The following is a 17,559-nucleotide window of genomic DNA, read 5'->3' as shown; positions in this document are numbered from 1 at the left end:
CGTAGAACGTTACCCTTTTGTTGATTATTCAATTTTTTTCTCATGGTCACCTCCCCCGTGGCAGTCCCCTCCCGGAAATACGAATGGGGGAGTATTCCAGAATCTTTTGCAAACGGAGAGATCATCATGACACTTCTTCAGTTACAGGCCACATGTCCTGTGGATGCACGTTATGTGTCTTTAATGCAGTGCTTCCTATTGCCTTTTGCATCCTCATGCCGTTGATCTTTGTTGATTCTTCCGCCTTTAGGGGCAGTTTCCCACTCCAAGTGCATAGGTGAATGGCAGAATGAGGATAACTTCTTATGCCAGATGTCTTCGACCGCCAATGCTGATTATTAATCAAAATTTAAGCGGTGGCGAGTTTTAAACCCGGGACAGATTTGTAATATTTGGTCTTAGCGGACGTCATATGACATCCGTTGAAGTTCGTTTTCTTGACCCTTCACTCAGTTTTTCTTTTATTACGGAGACCAACCAGCTCTCTGACCGAACACGCTGAGCTACCGTGCTGGTATCCCTAGATCACGGGTGACCTACTACTTTACAAATTGCTATTAAGCATCATAAGTCGCATAGTTATTGAGCTTGTTTCTAACAGCATGCCCGTATACGAATAGCGTGTGCCCACCAGGCGTACCCGGAGTCCGACATTTCCGTATTGCTATGCGTGGGGACGGATAATTCATCATGCAGACATTAATTTCCGGGAGAGACACTATTTTGATTATTCAGAGAGACCAAGGGTATCCCGAGTTGCACATTTAATTAATTAACAACAATGCTATAGTCTAAGATGTCTATGCTCTAACCGATTATATCACATCTGATTTGGTTTGTGTGCCGAAAGCGTGACTGCGTTTCAGCACTTCTCATGGTCTTCCCAGCTATCAAAAACTTAACAGAATCATCCATCTGTTGTGAGAAGTATAGCAAGGAACTGAATTTAGATTACCGATTTCTCACATAACTGATTAGAGTTATATGCTACGAAACACTACAAGGTCTACAAATCTGCTGTGGAGGTAATTTCACACATGTTACGATTGCATTTTGCGGCTAGTCACGTTTGTATGTCATACGAGAGGTCTTCCAACAATTTGTAACTCAATTCATACTGAAGTTCCCATTAGAGTAAAAATCAAGTACACGACGAACAGATTTAAAGCAAGCTATAGGAAAGTAAAAACTTTTCCTATAAAATTCGTGTGGGTTTGTGATTCTGTCATATGTACGACAAGTACGAATGTCTGAGCTCCTGTTACCGGTAGCCTTCAAGAGAGGAAAATGTATGAGCAGAGTATAGGGCCGACCCGTTTCACAAGACGAGCGATATTAAGTCTCTCTTTGGCTTAAAAGAGTAAAATATGGGCAATAATGAGAAAAATTACCGACACGTGTAGGTTAATGACATGTTTAGCGTGCTCCTTTTCTCTTTTTGAGACTGTAGCTACAGCGATGACCTAGCAACTTTCATAAGGCCATCGGTTTGCAAAGAATATAAACTCGAAAACCTTAGCTCCGTGAATAGACACGGAGATAACACAGCAAAGAGGTCTAGCGGCTTAAGTTGCAGTAGTTGGCATTGGTCACTTTTTTTTTCTGTGTCCATTGGGTTTTGGCGGGATGTGTGTGGAGCGAGAAATCTCGAGAAAACACGGGCTTCTTGGGACTGGTCACAGTAGGTCCATCCAGTACGTTTTTTGGCTGCACTGAGAGTCAACATAGAGATCCATAGCTGTTAGAATGTCGAGGCTAGTTAGGGAATAATTTATGATTCTCCATTCTTTTCAGAGTGCAGTTTATTTGAATAGTGCCTTCCATTATTTTGATGTTACATGGTTTCTTATTCCTTGAATTAGTCGATACCTCTTAGTGATTCCGACCACGTGTGTCTTGTGGTATCAAACAGTTTCTTACAGTGCTTCTTCTGCAATATATTTGCTTAAATAATATTTCTCTAGCTTTTCTGATAACTCGTGGAGGTAATTTTAGTAACTGACCCAACTTTTCTTTGTGATTGCTTTCACATGGTACCAGATAGTGTTTCATGTACCTCGCGCTGTCAAATACATCCTCAAAGTGTTTTCTGCCTGACACGATTAAATTGTGACAAAATATAGTTTCCATAAATTTGCTTATGTAGTTTCTGTTGTGAGTTCGTCCGAGTGCGGACTTGTAGCATACGGACCTTTATCTCGTTGTTTCCGTTATTTACACAGTGAAATAAAAGTTTTTGAGCTCTCGTATACATATGAAGTCTTGTGTCTCACCCGGATAGCGACATCGATTTCGTCAGAGAATGAATCGATGTTTGTACGTGAAAGCAGCTCAGGACAAGTACGGCTCCACGTTACTGGTCGCGCAACCTAGAAGCGACCGCGAGCTCCGCTGACGTATCATTCGCCTAGTGATGACTGTTGACCTCATCCTCGCGAGGTGGTACTGAAACCTGGTTGCCTGCTACTGGATTCGATTATAGACTGTTATACGGAGTAATAATTCCCGTTCTAATAAGGAGTCTGAAAAGAGTTACAGAGTTTCGGGTACCATTCTTTGACCACCAAGTTTGCTCAATCGCACCGATGCAGCTTGTTTAGGTAGTGCGAACTTTAACTTCATTCTGTGGTTGTTTAATCGTGAGTTAATGAAAGTTGTCCACATTAGTATAAACGTGTACAAAATCAAGGGAATAGCACTAAGTATATAAAAATGGAAGATGTGCAGAGATACACTGAGGCGACAAAAGTCGTGGGGTGTCTCCCAATATCTTGACGGACCTCCTTTTCCCCGGCATAGTGTAGCAGCTCGACCTGGCGTGGACCCAACATGTCGCTGGAAGTCCCCTGCAGAAACGCTGAGCCACGCTGCCTCTATAGCCGTCCACAGTTGCGAAAGTGTTGTCGGTGCAGGATTTTGTGTACGAACTGACCTCTCGATTATGTCCCACAAATTTTCAGTGGTATTCATGTCAGACGATCTGGGTGGTCGAACCACTCTCTCTAACTGTCCAGAATGTTCTTCAAACCAATCGCGCACAACTGTAGCCCGGTGGCATGGCGCACTGTCATCCATAAAAAGACCATCGTTTTTTGGAACATCAAGTCCACTCGTGGTCTCCAGGGAGCCGAACACAAACATTTCCAGTCAATGATAGGTTCTGTTGGAACAGAGGACGCAGTCCACTCCATGTAAACACAGTCCATACGATTTTGGGGCCACCATCAACTTGCACAGTGCCTTGTTGACAACTTGGGTCCATGGCTTCGTGGGGTCTGTACCACGCTCTAAACGTTCAATCAGCTCTTACCAACTGAAATCGGGACTCGTCTGACCAGGCCCACTCGTCGAGGGTCCAACCGATACGGTCACGACCCCAGGAGTGGCGCTGCAGGCAGTTTCATCCTGTTACCAGAGGTCGTCTGCTTACATAGCCCGTTAACGCCAGATTTCGCCACACTGTCCTAACGGATACGTTCGTCGTAGTCTCAAATTGCTTTCTGCAGTTGTTTCGCGCAGTGCTGCTTGTCTGTTAGCACTGACAACACTACACAAACACCGCTGCTCTCGGTCCTTAAGTGAAGGCCGTTCGCCACTGCGGAATATTGAATTCCCTAACGATTTCCGAACTGGAATGTCTCATGCGTCTAGCTCCAACTATCATCTCTCGTTTAATCTCTGTTAATTCTCGTTAGGGAATTCAGTATTTCGAGATCTACAGTGTCAAGAGTGCGGCGAAATCTGGCGTCGGAAACATTTCCACACGAATCACTCGAGTACAAATGACAGTTCGGCCAATGCGCTGCCCCGTTATACCTTGTGTATGCGATCTTACTGCCATCTGTATATGTGAATATCTCGACTTTTATCACCTCAGTGTACAGAAAACAGACTACAATGGAAGTGATCAGTATCCGTGATTAAGCGACTAATGAAGGTGCAATAGAACACTCACCGTTCTGTGTCGCTCTGTACTGCTCGTCGTACAGGTGCCAGACGCGTGCGTGCGCCTTGAGCAGTGTGTGGGGACAGGTAGTCGCCGATTCCGGAGGCGTTCTGTGAGGGAGCCATGCCTATGGCCGCATACCAACTCACGAAAACGGCTGGTTCGTTGAACGTGATCCACCATTTCACCTGTGAATGGAGATGTTTTCCTAATGTTCGAAAAAAATACTCCAATAAGAAAGTTGAGCTTGACTGGGACTCACCCTGTCCCCAAAGTTTTCGAATAGTATCCTGGCGTACTCCACAAAGTAGTCGACCATCAGCTCGTTGGGCCAGCCCCCGAGGTACTGCAGCGCCTGCGGCAGGTCCCAGTGGTACATAGTCACCTACAGCCAACACACCACCAAATTCAGGAGATTACACTTCTCTGCAGTCTGGGAGCAGCGATAAAATAGAGGGAACGAGAGCTTAAATAAAACTTGCAAGAATTGAAGGACACTAAAAGGACAGTAAGACAGGATTGCAGCCTATCCCCGATGTTATTCCATCTGTACATTGTACAAGCAGTAAAGGAAACCATGGGCTATTTGGAAAGGGCGTTAATCTGCAGGGAGAAGAATTAAAATTTGGAGGTTTGCCGTTGACATTATCATACGTCAGAGAGGGCCACGGACTTGGAAGATCAGTTCTTGAAAAGAGTTTGCGCTAATGAAATGTAGACGAATTAACTCACGTGATGCTGAGTGAATTAGATTAGGAAGTGAGACACTAAATGTGGTAGATGAGTGTTGCTATTTGGGCACCAAAATACCTGATGACGGCCGAAGTAGAGAGGATAAATAATGCATACTGTCAATAGCAAGAAGAGAATTTCCTGAAAAAAGAAATTTGTGTTGCATACAGGTGCGAGGGGACTACGTTGAAGGAGAGGGTTAAATTTAAGATGTGAAGCAAATGTTCACATTTTTGGGGAAATTTTAGTGGCACCTCGCATATTGTCGGAACCGGGATACAGCTGAAGATGTAAATATGTGAAAGGACTAAATGTTAATACAGATTCTCAAAAAATGGTTCAAAGCGCTCTGAGCACTATGGCACTTAACATCTGAGGTCATCAGCCCCCTGCCCGAGGCAGGATTCGAACCTGCAATCGTAGTGGTCGCACGGTTCCAGACTGAAGCGCCTAGAACCGCTCGGCCACACTGGCCGGCAAGATTCTCACCAACAACGTCATCAGTTTTATTTCCCATCTTTCCGCAGGGGCACCATAAAGATAGTCTAATTGGCACTCACCCCTTTCTCCTTTTGCTACCAAAATTTATAACGTTAGTAGCTGACTCATGAACTGGTGGCCAAAACCATATAACACCGATTCAATAAGAAATGAGCTCATGGGACTAGCCATCCGAATTGGTTAATTTAGCAGTAGAGTTGATGAGTAGACAGGAAAACACGCAGAGTACTGTTACGAGTCGAATGTGTGGGCCAGACTGTAGAAAATGACGGTTTTATCAGTTATGTTACCATGAAGAGATAGACACACACAAGAAAGAAAGAAATGTATTGCAAAATTCAAAGCTAGAATTGCTGAACTGCAAGCTTCAAATGCATACCCTTCTAGATGATCCTGTTTGAAATGAAAACTCTTTACCCCGACTCACCAAAGGCTGAATTCCATTGGCGAGCAGCTCGTTGATGAGGTTGTTGTAGTAGTCGATGCCAGCCTGGTTGATGACGTCAAGATCTCCAGTTGGAAGGACACGTGGCCAGGATATCGAGAAGCGGTACACGTCCGCCTGTTGCATCACAGTGTGTAAACAGCGAGTGACAACAACATCATACGTGTATACATTACAACAGTTCACCTGTTGTTTTTTTTAAATTTGAAAGCCTAATCAACATAATTTCTTATTTATTGTTCAATATTATAAACCAGTAAAGAATAATGATACGTCTGCATGTTCCTTGAAAGTTCTTATATTCTTCCTCGTCATCTAACTGGTATATCGATCGACAGATAGAAAAGAAATTTTGCAACTTATCTAGAACTGATATTCAGTTGGTACTGTTTCTAGAAGCAGTGTGTGTGTGTCTGAGTGTGTGTTTAGAGCTTATGGACGCTCAATGATGGGGTTATCGGCTTCCTCACTCTCGTGAAAACAAACGAATGCGGATAAAAATGTTGCAGACAATGAGGAGGAAATCCATAAAATGACATTCACTCATTTCCGATTCCAGAAGCAGTCGAGCTATAGAAAGCTTATATACGTCGTCAGTTGTCGCCACATCACACAATATAAACATTTTTGCTGCCTCCACACGTAATTCCTAACACCATGTGAACTGAAATTTGGCTTCTGTTTCAGAAACTTCCTTCGGAATAGATGTTATGATGCTTCCGTGTGGTTGTCACACAGTATGTCCCAGTATAGCAATAGATACGATATCTGATCTAAAGTGACCGGAGATCACTATATAATGCGGAATTGACCGCTGATTGTCACGAGGAGTGAACATGTCAATAACAAAAAGAGGCGGGGAGTATTGTGTTGTCAGTAGAAAAGCAGTGACGGCAGAGTAAGTCGATCAGAAGAGCTCATTGACTTGGAACGTGGTCTGCTTACTGCATGGCACCTGAGTAGCAAGCAAATCCATTATGGTTCATCGGAACTCGAAACCGGATCTCCCACTTGTCGCGAGCGACTACCTTAACCACTTCAGCGATCCAAGCACGTTTCCAGGAGCGGCCCAAATCTCCGTTTGTTGTGATGTCTTCACACTCTTATGCTCGCATTATAATCCCGTGATTCCCGCACAGAGTGAGACACTGCCTTCACTCGTCACATCACCTTCCTACGGAATGCAGTACTGTAGTGTAGTGTCTGTGTTGTACTACACTGAAGCGCCAAAGAAACTGGCCTAGGCATGCGTATTCAAATACAGATATATGTAAACATCCAGGGTCGGCAACTCGTATATAAGACAACAAGTGTCTGGCGCGGTTGATAGATCGGTTACTGCTGCTACAATGGCAGGTTATCAAGATTTGAGTGAGTTTGAATATGGCGTCATATCCGACGCATGAGCGGTGGGACACAGCATCTCTGAAGCAACGATGAAGTGGGGATTTTCCCGTACGACAGTTTCACGAGTTGTATCGTGAATATCGGCAATCTGGTAAAACATCGAATCTCCGACATCACTGCGGCTGGAGCAAGATCCTGCAAGAACGGAACCAACGACGACTGAAGAGAATCGTTCAACGTGGCAGAAGTCCAATTCTTCTGCAAATAGCTGCAGATTTCAATGCTGGGCCATCAACAAGTTTCAGCATGAGAAGCATCCGACGAAACATCATCAATTTTGGCTTTCGGAGCCGAAGGCCCACTCGTGTATCCTTGATGACCGCACGACACAAAGTTTTACGCCTCGCCTGGGCCCATCAACACCGACATTGGTCTGTTGATGACTGGAAACACGTTACTTGTTCGGACAAACAGACTGTATCGAGCGATAGACGTTTACAGATATGGAGACAATCTCGTCAATACATGGACCCTGCATGTCAGCAGGGGACCGTTCAAGCTGGTGGAGGCTCTGTAATGGCGCGGGGAGTGTGCAGTTGGAGTGATATGGGACCCCTGATACATCTAGATACGTACGTAAGCATCCTGTCTGATCACCTGCATCCATTCATGTCCATTGTGGATTTCGACAGACTTGGGCAATTCCAGCAGGGCAATGCGACACCCCACTCGTCCAGAATTACTACAGAGTGGCTTCAGGAACACTCTTCTGAGTTTAAACACTTTCGCTGGCCACCAAACTCCCCAGATATGAAGCTTATTGAGCATATCCGGGATGCCTTGCAAAGTGCTGTTCAGAAGTGATCTGCACCCCTCTTATGGATTTATGGAAAACCCTGCAGGCTTCATGGTGTCAATTCCCTCTAGCGCTACATCAGACATTAGTCGAATCCATGGCACGTCGTGTTGAGGCACTTCTGCATGCTGGCGGGGGCCCTACACGATATCAGGCAGGTGTACCAGTTTCCTTGGCTCTTCAGTGTGTATAGTACGAAGCAATGTTCCGTCCGACATGCATGCATCGAAACTGCGAGTTAATTCTTAACTTCTGCAAGTACAATTCCCCAAGTCTACACCTCAGAGGCCCGATGTTAAAGTTGCCTGCAATAATAAAGATGATTACCATATTCTGGCACATAATTTCGATTGCTTCTACAGTTGCGAGGCTCCGAAACCAAGTTTCAAGTTCGAAGAAAGCGAACCCAACCGTTCTGACTCGTTACCTCCTACATAAGAAGAAATTAATGAATCTAAAGAACTCAAAAGTATCAGGTGAAGACTCAATAACTGCTGAAATTTGGAGGATAGCAGGGAACTACCTTTGATAATCCGATACATCTGAGAAACTGAGGAACTTACGTCTGAGTAGTTCTCCGCATTGGTCCACCCACTTCACTGGAAAGAAGACTGAACTGATGTAAGCATATATCGTGGCATCTCTCTTCTCTTAATAATCTAGAAGCTTCTTTCAAAAGCGCTTCAGGCTACGACAGGAAAACGGTTCATGAGCTGAACACACGATGCACTTTTGAGAAATTCGTTGTTACCTTCGTAGACTTCAAAAAGGATTTTGATTCAATTGAGCGAACTACTCCTACCAAAAACCTCAAACGATTCGGCTTATATAATAAAACACGGATTATCATCTGACAGACTCTTACCGAAACCACCCCCAAAGAGAAGTTCATGGAAGAGATTTCAGAAGCTTTTTGAGATCAGTTCCGGAGTCGGAGTCTCGCCCCTTCTATTCAGCTGTGTACTCAAGAAAAGATCCACGCGTGGCCGGAGACAATGAGTGACAAATGTGTTAAAAATGGACTCAGGGTCGGCCGAGGAACATAAATTTGAGGTTGATCTACCTGGTCTTTGCAGATGACCTTGAATGTTTTCTGCGGTTCGTTATATACAGCTGCAGCGTAAATCAATGGACTGGATACACAGGCAGCATAGGTGGGACTTGAGATCTCCTTCGAGAAAACTGAATTTGTTACGACCATAACGTCACTACCCAGAATATTGGAGGTAAAAGAAGGGAACGGTAAAGGGATGGAGAGGTTCAGTTGCGTAGAAGAGTGAGTCTGGCGAAACTACTCTGAAAAAGAAGCCTTCGCATCACGGGTCGTAAAAATTTAAACAGCACATCAACTAACTAAAAGTATCTACAAGAAAAGGACAGTGTTAATGCCGAGGTGTAACATTACTGCACAGGCTGCCAAGTTATGATAAAAAAATTCTGATCGAGAAATTTGAAGGACAAATCTTGAGGTAGTTCCTAGGTCAGATCAAAGAAAATGGCGGATTCAGGAGACTATACAAACATGAACTCTATACACACGTAGAAACGATCACAGGGACCATAGTTTTCTATAGCCACATTATCGGTATGAGTGCTACAAGGTTGATCAATCGGATTTTCCGTCACTTTCTCAACAATAAAATCAAAGATGTCTGGTTCACCGAATTAGAAAAAGATCTCAAGAATTGAGGACAACACCGGAGGACACACCGTAAGATTGTTTGCGGAGTATAGATGTAGATGTATTCCACATACGAGTGGAAACTATTATCTGTAAAGTTTATATTGTAACATATAACTTCAAGCCCGTCTGAGCAGTATTCGAGCCGCATCATCGCATATATAAGAAACACTCCATTGCTATTGCAATTTGTACTACGGAAGAAGGAAGAATAGGCACACATCATTAAGGATGTGAAGCATTTGATATCTATTGATTGCATTCGATAAACTGAGGATATCCATAAACTCCAGGAGCACCTTGGTTCCAAGCGAAAACTAAAAACTGGCAAAACGTGGACTGAAGCGAGGAAGGAACACTATAGCAAACAAATGTGGGAATACTGTGCTAAAGTTAAAGCCCAGGCTCAAGAAATAGGAAAAACCCAGTTGAAATAGCGTAATCCTGAAGTGTCCAATGTGAAAAGAAAAAGACGAACAACAGATGCTTTTCGTCTACAACAAGTGTCTCCAGTGTGCTGGCGTACGCTGGCGCCAGCACTCCATGCGGCATAGAGGTTACGAGAGTATCGACAGAGGCAACGCCCTCTCAGCCGCCAGTATTTAGGATCGCCGCCACGGACCAAAGGGTCAGTTAGTTGGGCAGTTGGTTCGAGTTTTAGCCAGTTAGTCAGTCAGTCAGTTCGAGCCTGTTTCAGTTAGTTCGAGTCTGTGCGATGTGGAGTTGCAGCGTGTCACCAAGATGCAGCCACAGACTTAGCCTCTGGCACAGAGACGGGCAGCACATAGCAACTTTATAGTGACCATAGCAGACTTTACAGCATTGAGGCTATATGGACTTTACAGAAGAGAGCTTGTTCCACAGAACATGGAAACTTGGCTTAAGTAGCTCTTTCTTTATGAATATAGAACACAGTTATTAATTGCGTGCAGTTTGTGTTACAGAACGAGGAAACCGGCCACCAACAAACACCGTCTCCTTGCTTCCCAGGGTACAGCTCTACAGAGACAGCGAGACGACATAAAAACGGCAAAGAGAACACAACATTTAGAATTGCGTATGCCTAAACTCGTTACCCTCACCTTCCGGCTTCATGTTGCATGGAACCAAAGGCAAGTCTGTTCCGTGTCGTTAGCTTTGGTGACTTTTATAACGAAGGCGAGGGTACGAATACCGGCCGAGTCGTCCATTTTCTCCTCTAGGGACGGGGCGTATACGTTGCCTGAATCACCACTTCATCCTCATCGACTCGCAAGTAAAAAAGGAAAAAAGAAAAAAAAACTGGCACGAGGTGGCTAACTCCCCAGATGGGATCTCCTGACCAAATACATCGTACACAGAGTTGCATAGCAAATTCAATTTCCGAGTGCGCACATAAATTTTTGAAGTTATTAGTTGGCGGAACGGCAGAGATGATGATGATGATGTTTGGTTTGTGGGGCGCTCAACTGCGTGGTTATCAGCGCCCGTACAATTACCCAATCTTTGCTCAGTCCAAATTCGCCACTTTCCTGGATGATGATGAAATGATGAGGACAACACAAACACCCAGTCATCTCGAGGCAGGTGAAAATCCCTGACCCCGCCGGGAATCGAACCCGGGACCCCGTGCTCGGGAAGCGAGAACGCTACCGCGAGACCACGAGCGGCGGACGTTCGGCAGAGAATCAGATCCGGCTCATACTATGTGTCTGAGACACGCAAAGAGTTGCAGGAGGCAGGGCGCCGCTCGTAACACATTGCCACATGAAGCCGAGCTGTAATCAAGAAACACAAACGGCACATTGTTGAAGCTGATAATGCGTCAGTCCGCGAACCTTCCACCACGGAAACATAACATGTAAGCTCCGAGCGCAGCTGCTTTTCTTCTTCAGCATAAAATTTGTTTCTTTTCTAAAACTTTTTTTTTGAATTCTGGCAGTGTGTTCGTACCGAGTGTCATATAAAGTTATGTACAACATACCACCTTACTGAGACACTGCCAAAATAAGATATGATAAAATGAACATCTACATGAGTGGTGCATCTCATCCATAGATGTGTGGGCGAGACGGACCAAAGTACTGAGAGAGATGGACGATATGATAATAGGTATGCATGAATAAAAAGAATCAATTAAAATAACAAATTTTTATCTGTAGTGCGTGGTAATGAATACAGAATAATAAGATTAAATGTGTCACTTTAAAACAATTTTATCAGTTTATTATAAAACTTGATTGAATATAGACTTTTGTAATGAGGTGTTGGTTCTGCTCGAACATTAGCCTGTCTTTCGCTAGCCACAGCAGTTGCATTAATTAGCAAAAGTCGAGCAGCATTCACGTGAGCAATCTGACCAGAGCAACCAGACCAGGAAGCACACTGAATCCAGTCGTCATTACTATTACTTTCGTGTAATGGATTTCACCACACCCAGCACGTTCATTTCACCCCACGCATCAACGTTATTTTTGTAATTTTCTACAATGCATGCATCTGATGAAAATGGTGAGCAACTTGCAGCACTTTTGTTTTTTAGTTTCTTCAGTCTTTTTTTTTGTTCACTAGTATTTCCATTTAGTGATCTTTTTGTGCTTTTTCTGTTTCCTCCATTTTGTTATTCTCCTTTTTCTCTACAGTTTCAATATTTTGAGCAGAGTTTAACACTCTGAATACAGCTGCTGCCTTCTTTAAAGTCGTGGTTTTATCAATAGACGGAATAGTAGTTCTCCCATAAGTTTGGTCTGTGTTAGCTTAGGGGTAGTAGTTTTTAGGTGTTAATCTTATAGGTTTAGAAGTGGTGGAGTCCGAAGTTATGTAGGAATTTGACTTTTGCAGATGACTCTGCTCTTTTGACGTGCTTGGGATCAGTTGCCCTCTGCGTGAGATTCTGCTCTTCATTTTGCTGACATCTACGTCTACATCTACATCCATACTCCGCTAGCCACATGACGGTGTGTGGCGGAGGGTACCTTGAGTACCTCTTCGGTTCTCCCTTCTATTCCAATCTCGTATTATTCGTGGAAAAAAGAATTGTCGGTATGCCTCTGTGTGGGCTCTAATCTCTCTGATTTTATCCTGATGGTCTCTTCGCGAAATATACGTAGGAGGGAGCAATATACTGCTTGACTCCTCGGTGAAGGTATGTTCTCGAAACTTCAATAAAAGCCCGTACTGAGCGTCTCTCCTGCAGTCTTCCACTGGAGTTTATCTATCATCTCCGTAACGCTTTCGCGATTACTAAATGATCCTGTAACGAGCGCACTGCTCTCCGTCGGATCTTCTCTATCTCTTCTATCAACCCTATCTGGTACGGATCCCACACCGGTGAGCAGTATTCAAGCAGTGGGCGAACAAGCGTACTGTAACCTACTTCCTTTGTTTTCAGATTGCATTTCCTTAGGATTCTTCCAATGAATCTCAGCGTGGCATCTGCTTTTCCGACGATCAACTTTATATGATCATTCCATTTTAAATCACTCCTAATGCCTACTCCCAGATAATTTATGGAATTAACTGCTTCCAGTTGCTGACGTGCTATTTTGTAGCTAAATTATAAGGGATCTTTCTATCTATGTATTCGCAGCACATTACACTTGTCTACATTGAGATTCAATTGCGATTCCCTGCACCATGCACAAACGAATCTTCCGACAAATAAGCATAACCTGAGACTGCGGCAATGTTCAGTAGGATTTTTCAACATGCCTTGAAGCTAAATTTAACTGTGCTCCATCTCTCCCACATTGAAGCAAGTGATCCACTCTCCCAGTCTTACCCCACCACCGATTCTGAAGCCTTATCTTCATCTCCGGGGCCACAGCCAGCCGACTGTAGTGGGACTTAACTGCTGCAAGCTGCCACTGCTGCTTTGTCGCCTTCCACTGGTGAAGGGCTGACGGTTAAAAACCGCCTACAACCTGTCAGGCGAGACACCTTCGCACCGCCTACCTGGCAGTACCGCCTCTCTGTCAGTACGCTGTGCTGCTGGTTTGGGTCCTGTGCACCCGCCTCCACGGCGCCCACCGCCACGGTACGCTGTCGGCACCCACTGAAGCGCACGTCCCTCTCGGGGCGGGCCGCACCAGCTGTCAGTGAGCTATCGCACGCTGGCGCCTGCAGGTTCGCAGCCTGGCCACCCGCACTACTCGCTGTTGGGTCCTGACCTGCACAACGGACGCGGCTGACGACGCATTCCTTCTCACACTCGAGTGTGCGAATCAGCACGCCTGCCGCTGCGCTGGAGAAGACGATCAGTGCTGTAAATTAATCCCAATAAATATGATGCCCGACAACTCTGTTTCACTGACCCCTTAGGGCCTATGTCAGCCACCCACACCGAGTGAGGTGTGGACTCGCATTCGGGAGGACGACGGTTCAGACGCCGTCCTGATTTAGGCTTTTCTGTGGTTTCCATAAACGGCTTCAGGCAAGTGCCAGGATGGTTCTTTTCAAAGGGCGCGGCCGACTTCCTCCCCCATCCTTCCCTAACCCGATGGCACCGACGACCTTAGCTGTTTGGTCCCCTCCCCCAAAACAGCCAACTAAACCGCCCGCAGCGGCTGCTGACCTCGGACCCCTGCGCCAGTAGCTTCATTCACCACCTCTTCTGCTCAGCTTATGCGACCACCAAAAAATCTCGTCCCGTGCGCGATATTCTACGAATGTTGCCGATACAAATCGAAGCGTTCACTCACATGTGCACTTTCAGGCAGTGACGATGTCCGCATCTGTGCATTCAAAGTTACCGCGGTGATCTGACAAAGTGGTTTCGACAATAATGACAGCAGAATATGGCAAGATAGTGCAAAGGACACGAGAGTGATTTAATTGGACATTACTAACTGAAGCTGTCTGTTTTTGACATCAGGAGAAAAGATTATCACAACAAAAGCAAACCCGATACAGCATTAATCTGAATATGCTCTATGTTCAAATAGTGTAGATATCAGACAACAGTGCAGGAAATTAAAAGTAAAATAGAATTTAAAGGTCACAGGTTCAAGCTGTAGACGCCTCAAAGATAAATGGTGCTGGCAGTGAGGATCTTTACGTACCAAAAACGTGCTTATTTGACAGAGTTTGAAGCACAGGTCCTCGATAAACAGGAATAGCATGTCTAATACACAGCAAAGACAATGTTTCTAGAGACACGCAATCGAATATTTACATTTAATGAAATTCCGTATTTTCATCGTAATAGTTCGGAGAAATTTAAGGCTTCCACTTCAACCCCGTATGCTAACCCGTAATGAACGTTTTCTTCTACTCGTGCTGCTCAGTGCCACGGCGTGAAATGCAGGAACAGCGGAGAAATGAACTGTTGACTTCCTGCTAAGACGCGAGGCGATCAGAGCTTCCTCTGCAGGCGTTCTGTACTGACGGCTGTCTGTGAGACGAGTGTAGACACACACACACACACACACACACACACACACACACAGCTTTTTCTGATGCTTTCTTGCGCGTTTTAAGAAAAGTGCAAATGGGCACTAACAGAGAACGGACAAACTTCAACGAACTTTTTTGCTGAACCGCCTCCATGAGATCTGGTAACTGTTATGAAATAAAGGTATGAAATACGCTCTGAGTTATATTATTTAACCCGGCATTGTATTGATTATTAAAGGATAAACGCTGTAGGGTCAACGAGATTTAAAAAAGTACAGTTCCTTGACAGAGCGGGATACAGTAGGTATATGCACGTGAGGGATTAGCGTAGCATAGTGACTTCCGACACAAGAAGTCACCCTCATTCTGCTAAAGGACTTGCCAAAGAGGGCGCAGGATCAGACAGAGATTCACGGCATTCTTTTGTCCTAGGGGTGGGGAACAGGCCCTGAATGCGGAAGAATCAACAAAGATCAACGGCATGAAGACGCAGAAGGCAATGTAAACCATTGCATTAAAGACACGTAACGTGTATCCACTAGACATGTGTGTGTGGCCTGTAATTGAAGAAGTGTCACGATGATCTCTCCTTTAGCAAAAGATTTCGGAATAGTCCCCCATTCGGATCTCCGGGAGAGGATTTCCAAGGAGGAGGTTACCATGAGAAAAAGATTGAATAATCAACGGAAGGATAACGTTCTACGAGTCGGGACGTGGAATGGCAGGAGCTTGGACGTGGTAGGGAAACTAGAAAACATGAAAAGGGAAATGAAAAGGCTCAATGTCGATATAGTAGGGGTCAGTGAAGTGAAGTGGAAGGATATCTGGTCAGGTCAGTCAGTACGGGTAATATAAACGGCAGCAAAAAATGGGATAACGGGAGTAGGATTCGTTACGTATAGGAAGGTAGGGGAGAGAGTGTGTTACTGTGAACAGTTCAGTGATACGGTTGTTTTTATCAGAATCGACAGGAAACCAACACCGACAACGATAGTTCACGTATACGTGCCGACGTCGCAAGCTGAAGATGAAGAGATAGAGAAAGTATATGAGAATATTAGAAGTATAATACAATACGCAAAAGGATATGAAAATCTAATAGTCGTGGTGTACTGGAATGCAGTTCTAGGGGAAGGAGAAGAAGAAAAAGTTACAGGCGAATGTCGGCTTGGCACAAGGAATGAGAGAGGAGAAAGATTAATTGACTTCTGTAATAAACTTCAGCTAGTAATAGCGAATACTCTGTTCAGGAATCACAAAAGGAGGGGGTATACTTGAAAAGGAACGCTTGATACGGGAAGATTTCAAATAAATTACATCATGGTCAGACAGAGATTCCGAAATCAGATACTGGATTGTAAGGCGTACCCAGGAGCAGATATAGACTCAGATCACAACACAGTAGTGACGAATAGTAGTGTAAGTAGGCTGTTTATGTTTTCTTATTGGCAACGTTACGTAGCGCTCTGTATGAAAATCACTGGCTGTGCTGTGTGCAGTCTGTGGCCAGTTTGCATTGTTGTCAGCCATTGTAGTGTTGGGCAGCTGGATGTGAACAGCGCGTAGCATTGCGCAGTTGGAGGTGAGCCGCCAGCAGTGGTGGATGTGGGGAGAGAGATGGCGGAGTTTTGTAATTTTTAATACTGGATGGCATGAACTGCTATATATATTATGATTATTAAGCTGGCAGTAGTGACGCTCGCTGTATTGCAGTAGTTCGAGTAACGAAGATTTTTGGTGAGGTAAGTGATTTGTGAAACGTATAGGTTAATGTTAGTCAGGGCCATTCTTTTGTAGGGATTTTTGAAAGTCAGATTGCGTTGCGCTAAAGATATTGTGTGTCACTTTGAGCACAGTCTTGTATAATTTTTCTAAGGGGACGTTTCATATGTCGACCCTTAGCCGAGGATACCTCACTGGAATCTTCTGATTTTTTCTTGCAGTTTGTGTAATTAGTGTAGCTTTTGTTTATTGCTAGCACGTAATTGTAGAGAGAATCTCCTTTGTAGTTGCAGTGTTTCATTGTTGCACAGTAAAACAGTTGTGATATGCATGTAGATTTGCACCAAGTATTTTGCAGCTGCGCTTGCAATTAACGAGATATTATTTTCAGTGCTATGTTAATGTGTTCTCTTATTGTTGCTCTTCAAATTGTGCTTTTCTGTGTTACCGTGTGAAATATTGTCACAATAATGGCGTGTGAAAAACGTAATACTAGGCTCCAAAGTAAACTGAGACACGACAGTGAAGACGAAAGTAGTGTGTTAGCGCCACCGTGTAATGAATTAACTAATGTTCAAAGTAACCACATTTCACATGTAAAACCGTTTATTGAAAGATAATCTGCTTTTTAACTTTCTCTTTGCCATAAAACGTTTCACTTCACATTTCTAGAATGCATTGTCAGACTTAGAAACTGTTACCATGCAACAATGTTTGAAATTAAATATCCAGTCAAGAACCAAGAGAACTTATTTAAACAGAAATTACGAATGCATTGTTATTGTGAACAGACGACACAGTGTTATTGTGTGTGTACATTCTTGCTTGTTAGTTGCACGATTACGTAACGACTATAAGGCTCACATACTTAGAACATTTACCAGTACTGCTAATGAGATTTTAATGCAACATTTTGGTTTACTTGAAAATACATTCTGAAATAAAGTACTTTCTGA

The 17,559-nt window shown here is 44.2% G+C and overlaps 1 protein-coding gene across 1 annotated transcript in view; it reads right to left on the bottom strand.

The window, feature by feature from the left end:
- The window catches only part of LOC126095376 (myrosinase 1-like), a 73,734-nt gene that overhangs the window by 40,557 nt on the left and 15,618 nt on the right, over positions 1-17,559 (bottom strand). The window contains exons 2-5 of the mRNA XM_049910181.1: positions 13,442-13,749; positions 5,607-5,741; positions 4,209-4,331; positions 3,956-4,073 (exon numbers count right to left, since the gene is read on the bottom strand). Coding sequence (XP_049766138.1) covers positions 3,956-4,073; positions 4,209-4,331; positions 5,607-5,741; positions 13,442-13,749 — 684 coding nt within the window. The remainder of the gene's footprint in view (positions 1-3,955; positions 4,074-4,208; positions 4,332-5,606; positions 5,742-13,441; positions 13,750-17,559) is intronic.

This window comes from Schistocerca cancellata, chromosome 8 (genome assembly GCF_023864275.1).
Source record: "Schistocerca cancellata isolate TAMUIC-IGC-003103 chromosome 8, iqSchCanc2.1, whole genome shotgun sequence".
Lineage (NCBI taxonomy): Eukaryota > Metazoa > Arthropoda > Insecta > Orthoptera > Acrididae > Schistocerca > Schistocerca cancellata.
The sequence above is the reverse complement of the archived record's forward strand: the minus strand, read 5'-3'. Positions and strand labels throughout refer to the sequence as shown.